General features: G+C 40.5%; 1 protein-coding gene across 1 annotated transcript in view; it reads right to left on the bottom strand.

Moving 5' to 3' along the window:
* The window catches only part of LOC136442583 (potassium channel subfamily T member 2-like), a 118626-nt gene extending 98537 nt beyond the window's left edge, over positions 1 to 20089 (bottom strand). Inside the window, exons 1-2 of the mRNA XM_066439520.1 lie at positions 19785 to 20089; positions 19411 to 19481 (exon numbers count right to left, since the gene is read on the bottom strand). Coding sequence (XP_066295617.1) covers positions 19411 to 19475 — 65 coding nt within the window. The 5' untranslated portion in view covers positions 19476 to 19481; positions 19785 to 20089. The remainder of the gene's footprint in view (positions 1 to 19410; positions 19482 to 19784) is intronic.
* Positions 20090 to 20636: the final 547 nt, after the last annotated feature.

The following is a 20636-nucleotide window of genomic DNA, read 5'->3' as shown; positions in this document are numbered from 1 at the left end:
ATTGCTGCTGGCACTGGTATCCAATAAGAGTGATGTTACGCAATGTCCTTGCCGCAAAGTTCATGTCCTTTATGTGCATACTGTAAGCAGTCAAAATATATCTCTTTCCCTTCAAAGACTCTTGATATGTAAATAGATTATCTAAAAGGGCTTTCATTTCAACAACGTCCTCGGTTTGATCCTCTAGAGCGTAGTTGAGTTATGCACAAGAGAATCACATTATCTTGTATCTTTTGAAAGTCGTGCATATTCCAAAAGGTCAGCGTTATAAAGGCTAGCGCCGCCAGCTTTTCTTTCATAACGGTTAACCTGGTGTTACAGCATTTGATAAGGTAATTGTCCAAGACCTGTACAGTAGACGCCCTGTCTATGTGCTGGGAGGCAAAGGAAGTATGAATAGCTAAGCCCACATTTGGACATTGGAGCGTAAGAATACAAAAGCAAGCTTAGGTCTGACAAATTTAATGTTAATTATGTGCCTTTTTATTGTAACACGTAGTTTTGCGCACATTTCAATGGGTATAAATTCCTTGTATCCCTTAAGGTTATTCTAGTAATTATGAGTAGAAAATATGCTTTTTGAAACTTTGAATTTGAATTCAAAACTTGGTAATGCAGTTTCTAGCCTACCACTCTTAGGCAGGTATCCACTGGACTGCGCCACGTTGGCGGCCTCGCTGCGTTCTAAATTGGATTCGTGTTACCCTTTGCTTTGTAATGGGAATATCATGCAAAACGTACAAGTATGACTAGTCGACTGAAAAGACAACAAAAGATACAGAACATAACAATCTTCGTTTTCATCTATTAAATTCGTTGAGCGCTCTGTCAAATCACTCGGTGACAGTAAGATCGCCATCGTGCCACAGCTTCAGCGAGGTACCCGCTTTACGCACAGTTTCGTCTCGCTATATCGGGCATCAGAAAAAAGTACAAGAAGGGGTAGGCAATTCCCAATCATGGTCTTAAGATCTATTAGCGGAAAGAATCCAATATTCCATCATACAGACCATCAAATCCAGGGTTTAAGAGATAAAATCCCTCCCGTGTTCCCCCTTTTGGCCCCTGATGGCAATAGAATATCCATCATTCTTTTCAAGCTCTACCTCGGAAAATTACACGGGTTGCAACTTATGCAAATCAGTCTAAAATGGGTCAAAAGCCCATTACGAACGGGTCATCACCGCACTCTGGTTTGTAATGACATACCTACAATCTGTATGGAAGCGAATGACTGCGAAGATCTTAAGATAAGCCTACTAGTAAGAATTAATTCTTAAATGGGCGCATAGCATACTAGTAACGTTATACTCCAAACCCAGAAGATACTTATCGTAACATGAAGAATGTTAGAGCCACGCATGAGAAAGCGTTAGGTTTATCAATTTGTTGAAAAGGTCCAATGTCTAATCCTAATTATGCAGTTACTTTCCGATGATGTTAAACATGTCCAAATGTATTCAAACATGTGTAAAATTCTAAATTATTAGCAACCTGTTTGAGACAAATTTTGTAACAAATTGCGATTTTGAGCAACATCATCGAATAGTTACATTAGATGAGTTGCGCATGTAACCTTCTCATTCTCGCATTGAGCATGCACACATAAAGAAGACAACAATTAAATTAAATATCTTTAAGTGTAACATACCTGTCTGTCATTGGTCCTAGAGGAGTGTTTTCACAATCATTGAAGCGTTGGAAGAAGTAAAGCGACCGGTTCTGATGGAAACCCGTCGCAGATCGATGCGTATGGACTTTCTCAGCTCAGAGCCCGGGCAAAATGCCAGCAGAGGACAACATGTCCCTGTCTTATGAGCTTTAGTCTAGCCTCACTTTGGAGGCAATCTTTCATTCCGGTTGTCCGTCCAAATCAAGGGAGGGGTTTGAGATACAGAAAAAGACAGGTAACGGGAACGCTTGATTACAACCCTTCCGAGCAGTTGAAAGCTTTCTTGGACGTCTGTCTTGATCCATATCTCTGAACACATGGACGAGGAATACTGGCGTTTATTAAGGAAACAGCCAATGTTGCTTTGATAAACGTTCTTGTTCCCTGACTGGCAACGAAGCCCTGTCGATGTGCAGGGGTAACGCATGGACCAAAATGTATCGCGTTGTTTGAAACCCAAGAAATATTAGGGCCCGAAAATCGGATTTTGAAGGTCAATCTATTTAGTCATTTCTATATGATTAGTTTAAACAACACTATCACAATGTATAGCGACGTCCATCATGCACAAATACGACGTCGTTCTGATGTGAGAACTCACTGAATATCGTCGCCAGGGTTTTTGTTGGCTCGCGAAACTAAGGGAATCATCGAACGTCACGTTTTTGCGCGGTTTTAAAAGGCTCAAATTATGAAGTTATTACACAAAAGTGCTAAATAGTGTTTGTAAATGTCGCTACCATAGAGATTTCAGCATTTTTTTATTTCCATATTTTTGGCCCTAATATTATGTTTTATCCAGAATCATGCAGTATGTTAGCTGATTGTTTTACACATGCATTTCACCCATTTTTGACCCCGCTGTTCCTTGAAGGAATTGTTATAGCATTTGGGACTAGCTTATATGGGTTCTTCGCGCTCCTAACTATGCCCACCAAGGGTCTTGAAGTTAACAAGACGTCTAGGGGAGATGTCGGGCCTTACAGCTACATAGTCGTCAAGGGTTTCGTTATGTAGTATTTTATACTGGATCTTCTGGGATGCTATTTCATACACTAGAGCATGGTTAGGTATCATATGTCTAGATGTACATGGAAAAATAATTAGGTGTCCAGTTCATTCCTGTGGATTTCTTTTGGAGATAAGGATGCTAAAATTGTGGTATGGTATCACCATGCAAAGATATCGCAGTTAGAGTAGAGATAAGGTAGTTTCTATATTAGTTAGGTAAAGATAAGGGTTGTTATTATCAATCGTGACATGATTTGACGAACGTGCTGTGAGTTTTAAACACTTGGTCAGGGTGTGTGTTATATGTAAATTTCATGTACATTTTGCACAACGGTGTAACTTGACGACGTCAATTCTCTGTCATTATCAGACGCAACGTAACAGAAAACTGCTGAATCAAAAACTGATGACTAAAAGCAAACGACTTATCAATGCACTACGACCATACAACCGATAGAGTTAACTTGTGATGTTTCAAACGTTAACATATAATGAAAAAAGCTTCAATCTTGGATCAGTCTATTTAATTTCAATCCCGTATAAATTTAATGGCATCAGTTACACAAAAACAACAGTGACAAGGTAATATGATCCATGGATGATAAGAAATTTCCTTATCACTGGTAAGATAACGGTTTCTATAAATTATTTTGCGTGTCTGCACTATAAGTAAGATGATGTAATCTCTGTATTATCAGTGATAACATAAGTGGGACTCATTAAGACTACGAACTGAATCGTGCCTAATCCCAGCCTAATCTTATTGCAGATAAGGTTAGCCAAACAGTGTATATTGGAGGAACACTTGAAGCTAATATAGACTAATCTCCAAGCAGATCTAACGGTTGCAAAGATCGTATCCAACTGGCAAAAGGAGGTTTTATTGCAATAAAAAAATCCTTTTGCCAGTTGGATACGATATTTGTAACCGTTAGATCTGCTTGGAGATTAAATATAGACGTGAGTCTTGTTTATTGATGATAGCAGTCGATGCATAACATTTCATTCCTCCCGTTCTCGTTCATTTGTCGGTCGGACCGAAAATTGGAAATATGTTTAAATCCATAAACCTAATTACACGGACATGTGCATCACTTCAGACCTGCTACAATGTAGAGTCCATTTATAAATTGCATTTGATGATTGATATTATCTGTACAGCCATCTTAGCCTTTTTTCTAGTACATCTGTTTATTGTCGGTTTGATGCTTTCTACAGCGGTAATATGATGAATTGCCAACTGACTGCATTAATATAAATGATTTATGCTGTTTGCTATACGTGTATGCTCAACATAACTGCGGCTCCCTGGACAATACATAACCTACAGATCAACAAAAGAGCATTATAAAAAAAAAACATACCGCGTGCCAAACGTATGGTTGATCAAATCAGCATTGAAAGAGAAACGTCATTGATATATTACAGCAAATATTGTGACCGCTGAATTTCATTTAGACGTCTGTATCATTATTACGGTATGGTCACATTTATCGTAGGCCGTCGTACCGTGTTGATGTCGTCGATTTTTCAAACATGCAGTGACAGAACCAACTACCGACAAGGATCCAGGACTGCATTTTCAGTAACAAGACAGCTACATTTTTTACTACGCACGCACGACTATACCAAGAATTCCCTCAATTCTAGATCGTGTACGTAATATAAGAATCTGACCGGCACAACGATATACGCAAACAATACATGGAAGAATATACCTTATGTACGGAACACCGGACATCATGCATCCGCACCCTCAAATGTAGCCATACATGTACATAATGAATGGATATCAGTATCAGGTATCACAAAATATATATTTCATGTTAATCCTGACCAAATCGTATTTTGTGCGGCATCGTTCCAAATAGCATAAAATCTCATTATAACAGAAGGCGATCGTATTATGTTGGGCTTCTTTTGTGACTACGTTTAAGCCTGTCCTGGGATTAGTAGAAAAGTGGGTCATGATTAGAAGTATTAGTCTTATTGGTTATCCCAGAGGAAGATCGATTGGGAGAAATTATGGCTGTCATTTGCCCTAGGGGGTTGTTGAACACATGTGGTGATAACGTCGGGGTCATGCCAACAAAATCATTGATCTGGATGACATTAGAGCGAAGGTTTAGAATTTCACTGTTTGCCACTTGTTACACATTCATTGGACTTAAATTGGTGATGATTTAGATTTAAACGGATACATTTGATATGTAGTTGACATATAAAAGACCTGGTTATCTTTTTCTCTAAATATTCAGACATTTAGCCTACACTTCGTCAAGTAGGTTTCCTGCAAACGCTCACCTGGTTGTGATATTCCTGTCGTTTGTCATCTCCTGTTCTGTTCCTTATTCGGTGTACCATGCACCTTCTGATTTACCTGGTGCAATTTAAAGTACATAAAGCACCTGTGCTCCCGACAGCACAATAAGACCGCTGATTGCCTGTTCAGCATTGTTAATAACCATAACCCGGTGGTTGCCTAGCATGTATTAGTGGTTGTACATAAGAGCTACTGCAGTCTGTTAACGTTTAATTTTTTGGTCAGAATGCCATTGTTGAAGCTATCAAGAGAAATGGGGTTTTAAGAAAATATATCCGACTTCCTCCCATCCCCAGCCTTGGGCAACGGTCGCCCGATAAATGAATAAATGATGAAATGAACGACATCTTACCCCATCATCGCCAAATATGGAGACCAGCAAGTTGACCACGACGGGAACTAGTAGGTATTCCTCCTTGCTATCGCGCGGCTTACCGTTCGAGGTCGTCCACGGTGTGGTGCATACGCCGTATCCGCCCGTATAGAAAACAAATGAACGTGAAACTGAGGTAGTTACATATACTCCCTTGCGGAGTGTTTTCGCAAGCCTAGTTCACGGAACGGCGGTCCTAGCTCATACGGTGTCCGATAGACCTTCGATATAATTACGCAGCCTATTCTATTCACGGGGGCAACCATTAACTATCATTCGAAAGGAGGCAACGACACACCCGTTTTATTTTCTCCAATGCACAATTTCTGGGCGTTCCCTAAATTTGAAGCCGCTTGGTGCTTGCATGATGTATCTTTACGATGTTTCAAGACAATAGACCCTATTCCCTTAATGTCGTCGCCCGAGGGAAATGTGTTTTTAAGTCCTTCTGTAAGGGCACCGTTAGGTAGAGAGTTGGCTATGGCGCCAAGGCAACATAGAGTTCGTAAACACTGATTAATCCTGCAGGAGACTGTAAAAGTTCTATGGGGTCGTTCTTTAGTCTTCACGCACAATTATCTTACGATAAACGATAAAATGAACAGTATTTAGCTACGCAAAATTGACAGTAAGTAGCGGTGTCGTCTACTTTTTCATCCCTATTTTTTGGCTTTTTAAGGAATACTGAAGAATAGCAAAATACTTTTGTGCAACGCTACAGTCACCATGATTTCCATCTAATTGTTTGGGTGGAGCATCTCTACTGAGTTATCAATTGAGCAGAATAATAGGTGTGGTACAATAACGATGAATGTATTTTCCTTGTCCAATATACGTTTTTTCTGTGTTTTGGGACCTCTGTGAAAGGAGTGACATCCAGGAAAGACTGTCTGGGCCGAACATAATCTTATCTCAAAGGCAAGATGATCTGAAGCTTCCCTATCAGGATTTTCCCGTTTGAGAGAGGTACAGGATGTGATAATTCGCCAATAAACTCTTGAAACACACGAGACATATGTACACAATTTATCCTAGATTCTACAACACATGCACACAATTTACTATCGATGATATCACACATGAACACAGTTTATCCTAGATGATACAATAGTTTTGTGCCAAGGCTGAACGCAGATGCATTGTCATTTCTGAGCCATGGAAATCTTGCGATCCTCCGTTTTATTATTGTACAGCTACATACACATGTACGTGTTCTCTGGGAATGCAGCGCGTTAACCCATGGTCTCCGTATCAATGTCTCCAAGCGTGAAGAATCCCCAAAGGACTTACGGCAATGTTCCAGAGATCTCAAGAGATTTTCTGGGTCCCTTGCAGGCAATATTTATGCCCCATATATAACGCCATGAAGGGCAGCATATGCCGTGCAATATTACAAGGCAAAGTGACCTGTTAACACAAGGTTGTATATATGCGGACGAAGCCGTAGTCTTATTGTTTTTCTACAAATTGACCCATGACTAGTTGTTCTGTTCATGAAATTACATCTTGTGATCTAACGAGTCCAATGTCGTTAGAACATTTACTGTCACTGTATAACTTATATTGGCATTGTGTGTTACTACAATGTCGAATACCCGTGCGTTTAGCTTTGGTGTGCTATACTTTTCTTTACAAAATTTCACAGATTGCTTGCTTGCAATAGAGGAGAATAAAGTGGAGGAAAATGCACCGAAGCTACGTGAACAATTATATAGGTTGCAACGGTTGACTGACTAACACTAGTGCAGGGCATGAAAACATATGTCACACCGTAACAATGGATTTGTAGGGCGGCAAATCACGTAGGATCGCACTGGCGTATGTAAACAAGTCAGTAACCTTTCTTGTGAATATTTTCTAATCTCCAAGCAGATCTAACGGTTGCAAAGACCGTATCCAACTGGCAAAATGAGTTTTTTTATTGCAACGCGGGTTTTTGCAGCCGTTAGATCTGCTTGGAGATTAAATATTTTCAAAGGTTTTCCACACGGTTGTCTGACTCTTATCAGTTCTCATCAACTTCACAAGTTGTCTGATTGTGATTTGTGAGTGATTAAGCTTGTTACATACTTTTGATGATATAGTACCGGATGCGGCGGCTTTAGGGCAATACGTAAAATAGACGGTTTCATTGAATCCTAGCAAATCCTTGGGAGAGCATTGCCAAATCCTTTAAGCCTCCTGCCCGTTTGCTTTTAGGGTATGTGTATAATCACTCTTAGATTAAACTATATATTCATGTGTGAATGTTTGGTCCAAGTCCTATGACAAGGTATACATTAACATAGAGCATCGTTTGACCATGCGTAGAATTAAACCGACAGTCACAATGTCTATCACTACTACTACACCGACAGCTATGATCATCCAACTTCAGGTCTAAAATGGCGAATGTATAAAGCCTGCCATCTTCAATAACAAAGAGGTCGGATTTTCGTACAGAGGTAGCCAGATTGATGACTTTCCCGCCAAAACAGAGCCGGGTCGGCTGTGGGAAATGCTAAAGCTGATCAGAATCGTCTGACATGACATCATGGCGGACACAAATGATACATCAACACCCTCTCAGTTCGTTGTCCGATGTACACGTGAAAAGGCCAGGCTTTGAAAGGCTTAGAAGTGTAGAATCCATACCCGACTGTCAGTGATCAAGTCCCGAGGATACATCAACGTGCCATAAAGTTTATCCCTTTAGACTACTAACTACAAAACCAGAGATAGGCGGGTTAGATCTGATCTGATCAAGCTAGAACGGGCTGGATCTGATCTTATATCGTAACTTCAAACTTATCACCGTTTCTTATGCATGGTTTTTGATGGCGCGCTACTCCTAATGATATTAGGCTACTAACTACAAAACCAGAGATGGGCGGGCTAGATCTGATCTGATTAAGCTAGATCGGACTAGATCGGGTTAGATCTGATCTGATTAAGCTAGATCATAACTTCAAACTTATCACCGTTTCTTATACATGGTTTTCGATGGCGCTACTTCTAATGATATTGCGTATGCGATCGTGTGAAATGGCTAATATCTGAATACAGAAAGAGGCACGTAGTTCATACGAAAGTATGACATGATTTGGCGGAGGGGGTACATATATCTGTAGGGATCTGTTCAAAACAAGTAATTAGCTTTCAGTGCTTTCTAAGCATATAAAGCAAGGCTCAGGCTAGTCAATAACAATAGAAATGATATGCAAAAACTTAGTGAAATATCTTTCAGCTTTAGGCGTGTCCAGCTTTTCCCTTTATTTCAAAAGATGTTATCACAGAACCCACACATTACAGGAAAAGTGGGATCATAAGTCGTCCACTGTCTCGGAAAATGAAGTCGAACCCAATAAGTTGGAATTTAGTGTCAGAAACTAGACTAGAGTAGTCACATGCTATACTATTCATCATTGTCTGTCGGTCCTTTTCATGTTACATGTACTTGCAATTAGTCCATGGGCAATACTCTTCCATTGTTATCACCATCTTACTCTGAATAAATCATAAGATAGCACCACCACATCGCTACCACCAAAACACAATTATAGTATTTAATTAAAATCTTGTCTCAACCTCATGGTTCTGTCCTTCTGAACTGAACAAATCGTGATATATCTGAGATGCGATAGCAAAAAAAGCAATCAAGTGAAAATTACGCTATTACTATTGACCACTGCCGTTGGTGGTTTTAGATGTAAGATTATGACTTAGTGTGATCATTCTTGGACATGACTCAGGACAATGCCCAACATTAAAATAATGCTTCAACGAGATATCAAAATCGGAGGGTCCGCTGCAGTAACGCGGAAAACCGCCAGGGGGTCAAAAATCTAATCATTTCCAGTTCTTGTCACAACCTACCAAACACACCAAATATAAAACCAATCTATCCATTGAACTACCTTGGTATACATAGTGTATACAGACAGATAGCCAGATACGCATACACTACAGACACACGCACACAGGCACACTCATACTCACACGCACACATTCGCACTCACACACACACACACACACACACACACAAACACACACACACTCACACGCACACACGCACACACCTTCTGACAGAGTGAATTGCGTTTGCTTCCTGTGTGTACAAATGACCGTTTGGATGTTGACCGGAACATCACATCACACTTGGGACATGAACATTCTTGCACGTAAACACTAATTCTACCTACACACGCAGCAAAAATGCATTTCATTGGGTCATAAATATTTAGGACCCGCTTTCTTTCACATTCAATGATAAAGGAATAACCAAGGCCATGTAAAATTTTAATGAGCAAAAATACGGACTGACAATAACATTGGTACAGGCTCTAACAATAGCCAATCAAGGCACGAATTTCCCCACAAAGTTCAATGGCCCCCCGTTACATGTAATCTCCAAACAATTCTTTAGGGAGGGGCGCTTTCTGGCAGCACTTCAGTAACTATAGAAAAACCCGTCCGGTTAGAAACTTTCATGATTTTCCATTCCCGTCATCTGCTTAGAGGTTGCTTTATATTCCCTGTCACGGTTAGGTACTATTTAAGTACATAAATCCACAAAATTGCATCAGTGCAGAATGAGGTTCACTAATAAACGCCGGACCATATTACAGTAAAAGTTTTATAGCTTGATGGCATGAGATGGGCATGTGTGATAATGGTAAGCCACGCTAATGGATCATAAACGACGCCTGTCGCCACTGTATAAGTGGTGGAAAACTGAGCTTCCAATAGCAGACTGATGGGAACAAAATATGACAACTTTTGAAGGTACATTCATGTGCAGTTGTGCAATAGGACTTTACTTTCATTCAGCACGAATTTGGTGTGAAAACTACAAACATCACCGCATGTTTTCAACCTTTTACAATGATATCTCAAATAGAAAGCTATTATAGAGCAATATAATCAGAGATTCAGATTCTGCATTTGAAGGCATCATAGCGATAATTTAGACATTAGCGTACAATACACAGTGCCAAACTCTGTTTAGTTATCCATGTTGGGGTCTATATTCCATATGAAATAGTCAGACTTGATGTTACAAATGTCATTCTTTAGAAACCAGAGTGAAATCGACGTTAAAAAAAAAAGCATTTTCCCGCATTACTGCCCAAAGCAGAGTCATTTTTCAAGTAATCTCAGACAAGCCGTCAGATTTCCCAACTCAACTGGCGTGTCTTGTAAAACTGATATAAACTTAAGACGGAAGTTCCCGAAAGTGACTGAAAACCCCGATATGATTGTCTCTCACCAGGATATACGAGCCTATACGGGCCAATCTTATATACATCACAGTTATGTATGACTAGGAAACATCGCCAAGGCGCCTTCAAGATTAAATTGAATAGGACTCTTGGTATATATTTAATTCAACGTGCCATTTGTTTCACTGTGACTTACGTTCGAACTGAGCACAAGTTGTAAAGTAGGCAGGAATCATTTGTCCAGAAGAAGCAATGTTGCCTCTACCAACCGCTAAAATATTGCGTACGGAAGGAGGCACATCGTGGTACATACATTTCAGGTGCAGACACATGTCACATTCTCCTATTCGTTTCGCAGCAAAAAGAAGAACGAATGCAACAAATAGGGATTAGGGTACCGTCCGGTTTCAATGCTAAGACAGCACCTGTCCTTGGTGCTGACTTTGTGGTGTTAGTTACAGCTACGCGATCCATAATGTAAACATTTGCATTCTTGAAGCGTACACTGCTGTTGTTTATTAGAAACGTGGTAAAATCCTGATTAAAGAAGAACATAATCCAATAAGCCTATTTATTTGTTGTTGGCTTTAAAAAGTTGGACGCCCTTCAGTTTTAAACTGATGGCAACAAACGTTACATAAGAACATCAGTGAATTCAGCGAAACAATGTAGTGTTAGCAGTTATACAATCCAACCGTGGCCACCTGAATAATAGGGCAAGGGTTGAGGAATGAAACTAGAAGCGAGAATGACACGGTAATTTGAAATGGGCTTATGCTGAGTGTTAGCCTAGATCGCAGAGATTTTTAGTGCTGTAAGGCTTCTTATCCTCGAATGTACGCGCTTTCCCGTGCTTATGCCGCACTTTAAAGGTCGCAAAGCTGTATTTCAAAGTATTATCGCGGATATCGGATAGCGTTCCGCGTTTTATAATCTAAAAGCTCTCCCCAGTATGTCTACTAATACACCCAGAGGTCGCCCTTTAGCACGCTGAACCGACGTTATCGCCATGAATGTCAAGCACATACTCGTCATTTCTCGTCACGAAATACCGAAATTAGAAACGTCCACTCGAGTTTCATCATGATTTCACCGCCTCTTTCGTTCTGCATGCATTTACACGTGCGGCTATGGCGATAGATGATTATAAGAGCCTTGAGCTAGCTTCAAAAGAAGCGGCTTGTTGGATAATCTCGGTTTGAGAGCTCGCTGTGTGGTATTATCAGTGCACCAAGGTGACATTGTGTCAGGGGTGACCTCAGGGTCGACTGGAAAGGCCTCTCATTATCACCCTTTTGGCCTCCTGAGGGCAACAGAAAAACCAATTCTCCTACGTTATCACGCCTTGGTGGACGTCCTGAAAACCAATATACACCGCGTAATGGCCGGTATTACCGGGTGAGCTATGGCGCTATGTGCAGTCTTATAGTCCTTCCTAAGTAACGTAATGATGTGTTTTGCTTGAAGCAACTTTTGCACCTCTTTTTATGCGGAGACTCTGGAGAGAACAAACAAATGAAATGCACAGACGACGCCACGAAGGATGATTCATATGTTCCTGCATAATTACATCTCAGAGTCCTCTAGGTCTCGGAGCATTTAACCAATGCATATTCTCTTTGTTGCGTGTACTGGAAACAGAAGAAACCAACTTTTTGCACAACTCTGCGAAGAACAAACAGATGAAATTCACAGACGGCGCCAGAAAGGATTAGTCAGATGTTCCTGCGTGTTAAATTACATGTACATCTCAGAGTTCTCTAGGTCTCGGAACTTTCAACCAATGCATATTCTCTTTGTTGTATCTACTGGAAACAGAAGAAACAAGAGTTTTTGATACACCAAACGTTTGACAACGCTCCCACTTTTGTTCTGTATCTGCTAGAAATATTTCAGTCGACATTTTGGCAGGCACAGTTTTGTAACAATGTTTCTTACATTAATGTTTGTTACCTTAACTGCAACACTTCACCTGAATGTAGATTGTCAACATGTCATTAGGATACCCGATTAAGATGTACTACAAGCATCTGATGTTACTTAAGGATGAATTGAAACTAAATTGAAAAAGGTAGTTGTTAAATGGGTTTGCTTCAGAATTGATGAATCACCTTACAATAACCAAACGATTTGTTTACCCTTAATGGATCGGTAAGTGCCGTTTGTTGTGAAGTTACAACACTACTAAATACGCCCTGACATGTTCTGTCGCGCTTTCCGTCTTCCACTTTAATGAGGAAAAGATGGAGAAGCGAATGTGTGAGACGCCGTTCGTGTGATTTATCTTGTCTTGAAGATTAATTCCCGTCGGGTGAAGTACCGACGAGAATACATGGGGAGTTATCCAAGCTTGACGTCTCCTTAACACTCCATGGCGCCGCTACGTGGATGTCTCCTCCCCACCGTTTACGCTGTCGGCCAAACTACTTCCGTAACATTACTCACCACGTAACTCCCGTTGGAGACCCGGAAATTAGTTCCGTTGAGTCTGATCATATCCTTGGGAGGTAAGGGATATCCGCGCAGCAGTGATAAGCGGGCTACAGACTTTGGAAACTTTTAAGTAGTCAATACACGTCCCTTGATAACTGTTCATCATCTACTGGTCGTGCAGTTGCAGTCACTCTTTCATCAATTTGTTTCACACAGCCTTACATCTGGGGGTTTCACTTAGCTCTCGAAGTTTCCTTGCTGTTTTAAAGGTATACAATTCTCTGTGCCTTGTATGCTTGTACCGTGCCGTTCTTGGTGGGCACTGGATTTGTTAGAGTTCAGTACTGCAAACTCCAAGGCTCTTTTGTGCAAGTGTATTGGGAACATTTCCAAACAAGTAGCTTTTATGATAACTGCACATATTAGCTTGTCAAAAAGGCGCATGCTTTACCTACTGTGCCTACTGTAACATTTACAGTATTTGCAGTTGAGTACGCAATTCTAAAGCAGCTCATGCATGTCACCAAGTTCTCCTATACAGAGCCGACCACGAGGCCATACATTTAGTCATTGGTTTCAAATCTACTTTATAAACGAGGCTTTCACTTTTGGGAGCGTGGACACTTACTAGCTGTAGGCCAATCACAGAATTGCCTAACTGTTTTATTTGGGCAAAGCTGATTGGCCCGTTCCAAATAAGGCAAGCTCATTGGTATTCATAACCAAGACGCCTCAAAAGTGAAAAAAAAAATCCGCATTGTAAAGAAGAGTCTGAGTTGAAGAATGCCAAACTGCTGCGTTCGGAAAACGATTGTCGGTGTTTCTTTCGGCTATCTGCAAGTAGCAGACACCTGCGAACAACCAGTCAATGTACCCCCTAGGAGATTTTTTAAGTCGTTCGGCCCGTTTACCTATATTATAGCCCTAGGGTGTGACTATAAGATACTAACAAACTGCCTTAAGTAACAGTGAAGATGGAAAGCATCTTCCACTTGTGAAACTTTAAGCCTCTTACTCTTTGAATAATGTTACTCGTGACACGCGTGTTTTAGACCAAAGGAATGCACTTTAAAGGGAAGGTATACTCAAATACCGACACCAATATTCAACTGATATTCTTTCTGTGCCAATCTTAAACCAGCAAGATGTTTTCTCACTTTCAATGTAATGCTTAAAAGGTAAACGGTTTGTTCGTCACACTTTTGTTGCTATCACAGGATGACATTGACAGATGCAGACACATGCAGCTATCTTTCAGTGCAGGTGAATAAACGGAACGGGGATTTCCAAAGACCATTAAATTGCCTCTCCTTCCTCGGCGCGAGGAAATAATGGTAAAGCCTCCCCTGGAGTGATGTTCAGTGACCGTAAATTTCAGGTACAGCTCAGCCGGTGTCCGCCATGGAAGACTGCCGGGAGGGAGTCGAAGATCAACCGTGAGGAATTTTCGGCGTACGGCAGAGCCATAAATGATGTGAGCTTAGGGGTAAAATGGCTGCCAAAGTATAGCTCTAGAACGACATTTAAGAGCAAAATCTTGTAGGAATTACTAGTCATCTGAACTAGTGAACACACTATCCATTGCCAAGACATAGACTCTTAACGATTATACATAGTCTCTGTCTTACTTATCAATAAACCAAGCGATCTATTACGTTATGGGCCTATGGGCAAGAGAAGGCGATCATAGTTTAGTGGAGTATCGCCTATGGAGCGCATTAACCATAACATCTATCTCCTAACATATCAAAGATATTTGAGAGGATCTATAACTCTTTATGAGTGGCTTTCAAGTCATTGTGATGACTAGAGGCCCACGGGAGCAGTACTCAATTAGACGGATCCATACCAGGGCAGCTGCGCCATCATTAATTGACGAAGTAGGTGATATGCTTTTTAAGATGCTTGAAATAATGTTGCAACATGTTGTATACAGAAATATGGGCAGTATACTGTTTACCAGACAAAACTATACTGATTATCAGTAAAGTTACAGCACATATATCTATCTCTTACTGTAATTATGATAATACGTTGCCACATGATACCTGTCAATATTGTTGCATTTGAATGGAATTTTTTCTTTCTGAACAGGATCCTGAGATTCAAGATGTGTTACAGTCTGTGCTAGTATAGTAGATAACGCAGTAAAAATGACATCAGATTTTCACACGCTACACCCCTATGAAAGTAAGCAATCAAAATACATACTATAGGATTCCTGTGGCGCGTAATAATAGGAAGATGTATTCAGCCAAACGCAATGTTTGATACATAACATATTCACGTGCAAAGGACTATAATCTTTAATAATAACACACTTACATCGATTGGTTTCGCGTATCTGGTACAATGGCATGATGTATGGAAAGGCCAGGGAGTTTGCATCGTTTTTTTCGGTACATTTTAATTCAAATTTATGTGGCAATGGTTATGGTAACACCAGAGGCCAATGATAGAGGTCAACAAGTTGATAGAGGCCATTATTATGCCGTATTCAGAGCGGAATGAGGTCGGGGAAGGGTCGTGATTGTCAAATGTTACTCGTTTGAATGACACTCCAAGTACGCAGGGCTAACCTCCATACTTACATTAATCATTATGAATATTTGAAATTACATCAGGTTACAACTGAATACTTCTGATTAAAGTAGATATTGTAGTGTTGGGCACTTTGACCCAAAAGTGGATGCAACATATATAACGTTACATGTCATAAAAGGTAAAGAAGACAGATATTGCAATATGCAGGAATATGCTGAAGCATACATATCAAACAAGTTATGATGGAAAAATAACATTTATAAACATGAAACGTGATTTTCGCTAGTTACCTTCCGTCCTTTCTTTTACAAGGTATCGATGTGTATGGATTGCTTCTATTTTCATGAATACGTTGCTTCACCTCAAATGAGGATGCCTTGAAACGAAACGAACTTTACCAAATGCATGGAATGATTTCAATTAGTTCACATATGACCAGAATGCGTTTGGCAATATTTGATATCGAACTTCAGAATATAAAGCATGGCATCTGCTGAAGGCGAATAAGCGTCTTCACCAGTGTTGAATCCTACCAACTTTCAGGAGATCTATCAACTAAAAAGCAAGAAACAAATGCAAGATTCTTCTAACAGTAGGGATGGGAGAACGGGTGTCATAAAGTTATTGAATAACGAAAGATAGTTGCTTGCTGGTCTGATCTAGATCGCTAGGGAGAGCAGGTGACTATTTGGTGGCTGCATTTTCTCAAAGCTGTGTTGATTCATAGATAGCAACCAGCATACAGGGATTCTTCGCCACAGTTTGATCTGGTGATCTAGGCCCTGCCATTTTTAATGTCTGCCAGGGCTCAGTGATTTTGATCTCAAACAGGGTACAAATAAAGCTACCGTGCATATATATATATTATATATATATATATATATATATATATATATATATATATATATATATATATATATATATATATATATATATATATATATATATTGGTTGGATCTTAAATAGCATATATAAGGGAGATCTCAAGAAGGGAGCAAGCGATAATTGACAATAATGAAGTCGTTTCGGTATTACTTGTGACCAGCTTGCGTCTCCCCCCCCCCTGTAAAATGCTGTTAGTGGTTTTCTTACAAAATTCAAGGTAAACAATTCTTTTATTGTGGCAGCCACTTTTGAGTTACATATTGTTTGAAGGGGTTGCTGCTCTCAACATTTGTTCAAGAATCTCTGTCAAACTAAAACTTTTATGGCGTTCTCTGATCGTGTTTATCGGCAGCACTCTTGCAAAGTACAGCTAAAACAAACTGCTTCAAAAACGTGCGTGCTCGGAATTTGCTTGACGATCTATCAAAACATGTGTACCTTATGTGATTGGCTTGACCTGAATTCCTCCTGTAATATAATGGTTGCCTGGTGTATAAAGGCCAGCATTAGCAATCACAACAACCACTGGGAGGTGGAAGCTTTCGGCCCAGTTCCGTACCCATCCTGTACACCGGCAAGTATTTCCTCTAATCTTCTGTGTGCCATCAACAGTCATGGTTGACATCGTCAACTTTGACGTACAGTGGAGGCGATTGGCACAAGGAAAAACTGGTTTATACCGTACAGCTTAATCGTCCAATAAAACAACGCCTCACATTAAGGTTCATATCGCTTGTTCGGATCACACGGAAGCCTATATGGAGCATCCATAAAGCTCCTTTGAGCCACCTATATGTCACTGCAGGTAATCAAAGGTAGAGACCTGGTGCGCACAATGGGAAATTACATTCCTGTGAATACTGATAGAGGACGCCTAGGGCATACGTCCCTCTGTGAATTGAAGTTCATTATAGCAAGCAAATGAGAAAGGCACCCCAGGATAAGGCCTGTCGTTTACATTTACTGTCAATGTCGGTGGTGTCTTGCTGGAATTTGCATAGCATGAGAGTATGCGAGAATGTTCGGGAATATTGGTCTAAACCGCTTCAAAATATAGACACCAGTAAAACTATATAAAGGCCGGATAATGTAAACTATAGACTTCAGAATGCTACTGGCACCCGTACAGTTAACATCAGTGGAGGCCTGGCTGAGACAGTTTACCACGTACAAGTTACTTCTCAAGTTATGTTTAAGATAACAACAGATATCAGAAATTTAAAGTATGGCTACACATTAAGAAAGGAAAGGACACTTAGCCCAGAAATAAAGTAATGATAACAATGACTTTGCTTTTGAGACATTGGCTGGTAGTTGTGTGCACAGTTTTACAGAGCCCCAGCCTATACTGTTTTCTTAGACTAAAACTAGACACACAACTACCAAAGTGAATGTGGGGAAGACATTTTCAAGTTGGAAATGTCAGATACAATCAGACACGCTGATACTACATTGACAAGGTTGATTTGAAAATTTGAACAAGGTTGATTTTCCCAAAACTGAAAGTTGTAGATAGTATTGTCTTCATCATTCAAGGATTCTTATCTGATTGAAACCTCCTTGGATTATGCAACTTTCTTACAGTTATCTGAGTCATTCTGCATGGTTTGATAATATTCCCATAAAACAAGTACAGAAAAAATTTGAATTTCTTTACCGTTATCATGGTCATCTGTCCCTGACATTGTTCTTCGCTGTCAGAGAACCTAATCCATTTATGAGTTTATGTGGTTATGTGGGTCAATCTACCCCCCTAACTGCGGGACAAGTCACAGTGAGACCACTTCCTCATTGCACTTGCCCTGGGTAAGACATCCGTTCCTTTAACTTAATGACCAATAGACAGTGATAGTTCTGGGAACTATTTTATGTGAAATTGCCGGATTGCGATAGTTTTATCGTCGTAAATGTGATAAGCCATGCAAAATAATACGCCAGGGTAGGGTGCAGGCAATCCAAAATGCCATTATGGCTACGGGTTGCCAACCTGTGTTGGCTCTGGCGAACGCGAAGAAGCGCTGAAAGACATCGATCACTTAACAAATTTCTCATCAAAATAACTCATTTCGGGTATAGTTGTTGGGGCATGGGTTTGTTAAATTTCTGTCTTCTGAAAGTAGGTGCCATCAAATCACATCAGGTGCACCCCCTCCATGTTTTCAATAATGTCAGTCCCTTGACAGGTACCTTGCCAACAATATTCCCCACGATCTACGTCCCTGTAATCATCTCTAATGCGTTGGCTTTTTAGTGTTAAAAGCCTTTCTGTGTGTCCAGGATTTGCAAGTCTGATTCTGTCGCTTTCTAATGGAGGCTGCGACCTTTCTGAGAGAAACCACCCGCGCTTTTGGCAATATGACCTTTCTAAGGTAAATAAACATAGTGATAACGTCTAAATGTATTTGCATAAAGCTCCAATTCCAAGTGCATGCTGTAAATGCTATATTTTAATGCATAATCTGTAAACACTCAGAGCCATCTAAGTGTCACTCTTGCTCACTGTGAAGCTCTCAGCCATGACACGTGTCACGACACTGGACTCTACAAGTTAATGATACCCGCCAGACAGAACTCTAGATAGCGTCCATTGGTATTAATGTATGTACATTTCTCAACTAATATATGAGCTCCAGCCACTAGAGAGGTAGCTTAGTGTCACCCTCGCTCTTGCCTGAGCTCTCAGCATTAACAGGTGTCACGACCGTGTCAATAGTACCCTGAAGATATAGCATCCATTGATATTAATGTACATTTGTTGCATTCTCAATATATTCTAATGTGTGAGCTGTAACCACTCGAGAGATAGCGTAATGCCACTCTTGCTCGCGTTGAAGCTCTTAGGATTAACGTGTGCCACGGCCTTTGACTCTATAATGCTAACAGATTGATGTGTAGAATAGCGGCCATTGACTCTGATGTGCATTTCTGTTTTGCATTCAGCGTTGTAGAGAAGTATTACGTCACGCACCTTTTGAGTCCCAATTCTTGCCTGACTCTGGCCTGGTGAGCCTGATGACGTATGTTCTGGTACATCACTTTCTGAAGTTGAAGAAACAAGACGTATGGCTTGTGAGAAATATATCACCTTTAAAAATACCTGTGTTTCATACGCAGATCTCACTACCGGTTGTGCAAGCAAGCAAAATTACACTGGCGATTGATTCAACGGAGTGATATGTAAATGAAGAGGCAAATTACGGTGCAATCCTGTGAGCATGTTTAATCTTGAATATTCTGCGCTTGATACTTAGTACTCAGCATGTTATGAAGCAATTACCTAACACCTATGTCTTATCCATATATAGTTACAGTGCAACGTTAGATAGTAACCTCGTCACTCACCGAGCCAATTGTCCCTAGAGAGCTCTCAATGGTCGGGCCTCAGTTCCGGTCGTACTAACTTGCTCAGAGTTTTGCAGCACACTGCCAGATGTTTCTTGTCTTGAGAGCTCTCGATGGTCGAACTACAGTTCCGGTCGTTCAAACTAGCTCAGAAATAGGGAGCAGACAGTCATGTGTTCATAAAGGGCTCTGAGTGGTCGAACTACAGTTCCAGTTGTGAAAATTTGCTCGGAGATGGTGAGAACACAGCCAGATGTTCCTTGTGACGTATTGTCGTCCAAACACTCAGAGGCTGCTGTCAGGGATTGCCTGAAACAAAAAAATCACAACAAATCATTAATCACTACCAAAATATCCACCCATCAAATTGTACAGAACTGGGCCCTATGAATGTTTTCATGGCTGGGTGCCAGATATAGCATGAGCCTATGATGCATGAATACAATGAAAGCGACTTCTGAAAAGTTTGCATTTAGACCTGCTGTGTTGGATTGAGTTCTCCACCAGAATACAAATAATGCAGCTTACTTTTATGTGTTGGAGTTTTAGATAAAATACATGGCGTGCAAACCAATTTACCTTAACATTACACCAAGACTATTCGTCAGTTACAGTATTGTTTGTCCCAGGGCAACTTTGTGACCGCGGGTGTCTCTTTGCTTAGGTGCAGCCTGACATCTCATGACATGTTAGATTGATTATAGCACAGGGAGGGGACCTCTTGAGGCTATAAAGAGTTTGAAATTCATATCGGCACCGAACAGATAAGACCTTGTTTCGAAGGGTTATAGATAAGTTTCAGCAGGCCTGACTAATTAGCATAAATTGAAAGGATTCCAATCTGACAGGGCG

Source organism: Branchiostoma lanceolatum, chromosome 9 (genome assembly GCF_035083965.1).
Source record: "Branchiostoma lanceolatum isolate klBraLanc5 chromosome 9, klBraLanc5.hap2, whole genome shotgun sequence".
Taxonomy (NCBI): Eukaryota; Metazoa; Chordata; class Leptocardii; order Amphioxiformes; family Branchiostomatidae; genus Branchiostoma; species Branchiostoma lanceolatum.
This window is presented reverse-complemented; position numbering and strand designations above follow the sequence as displayed.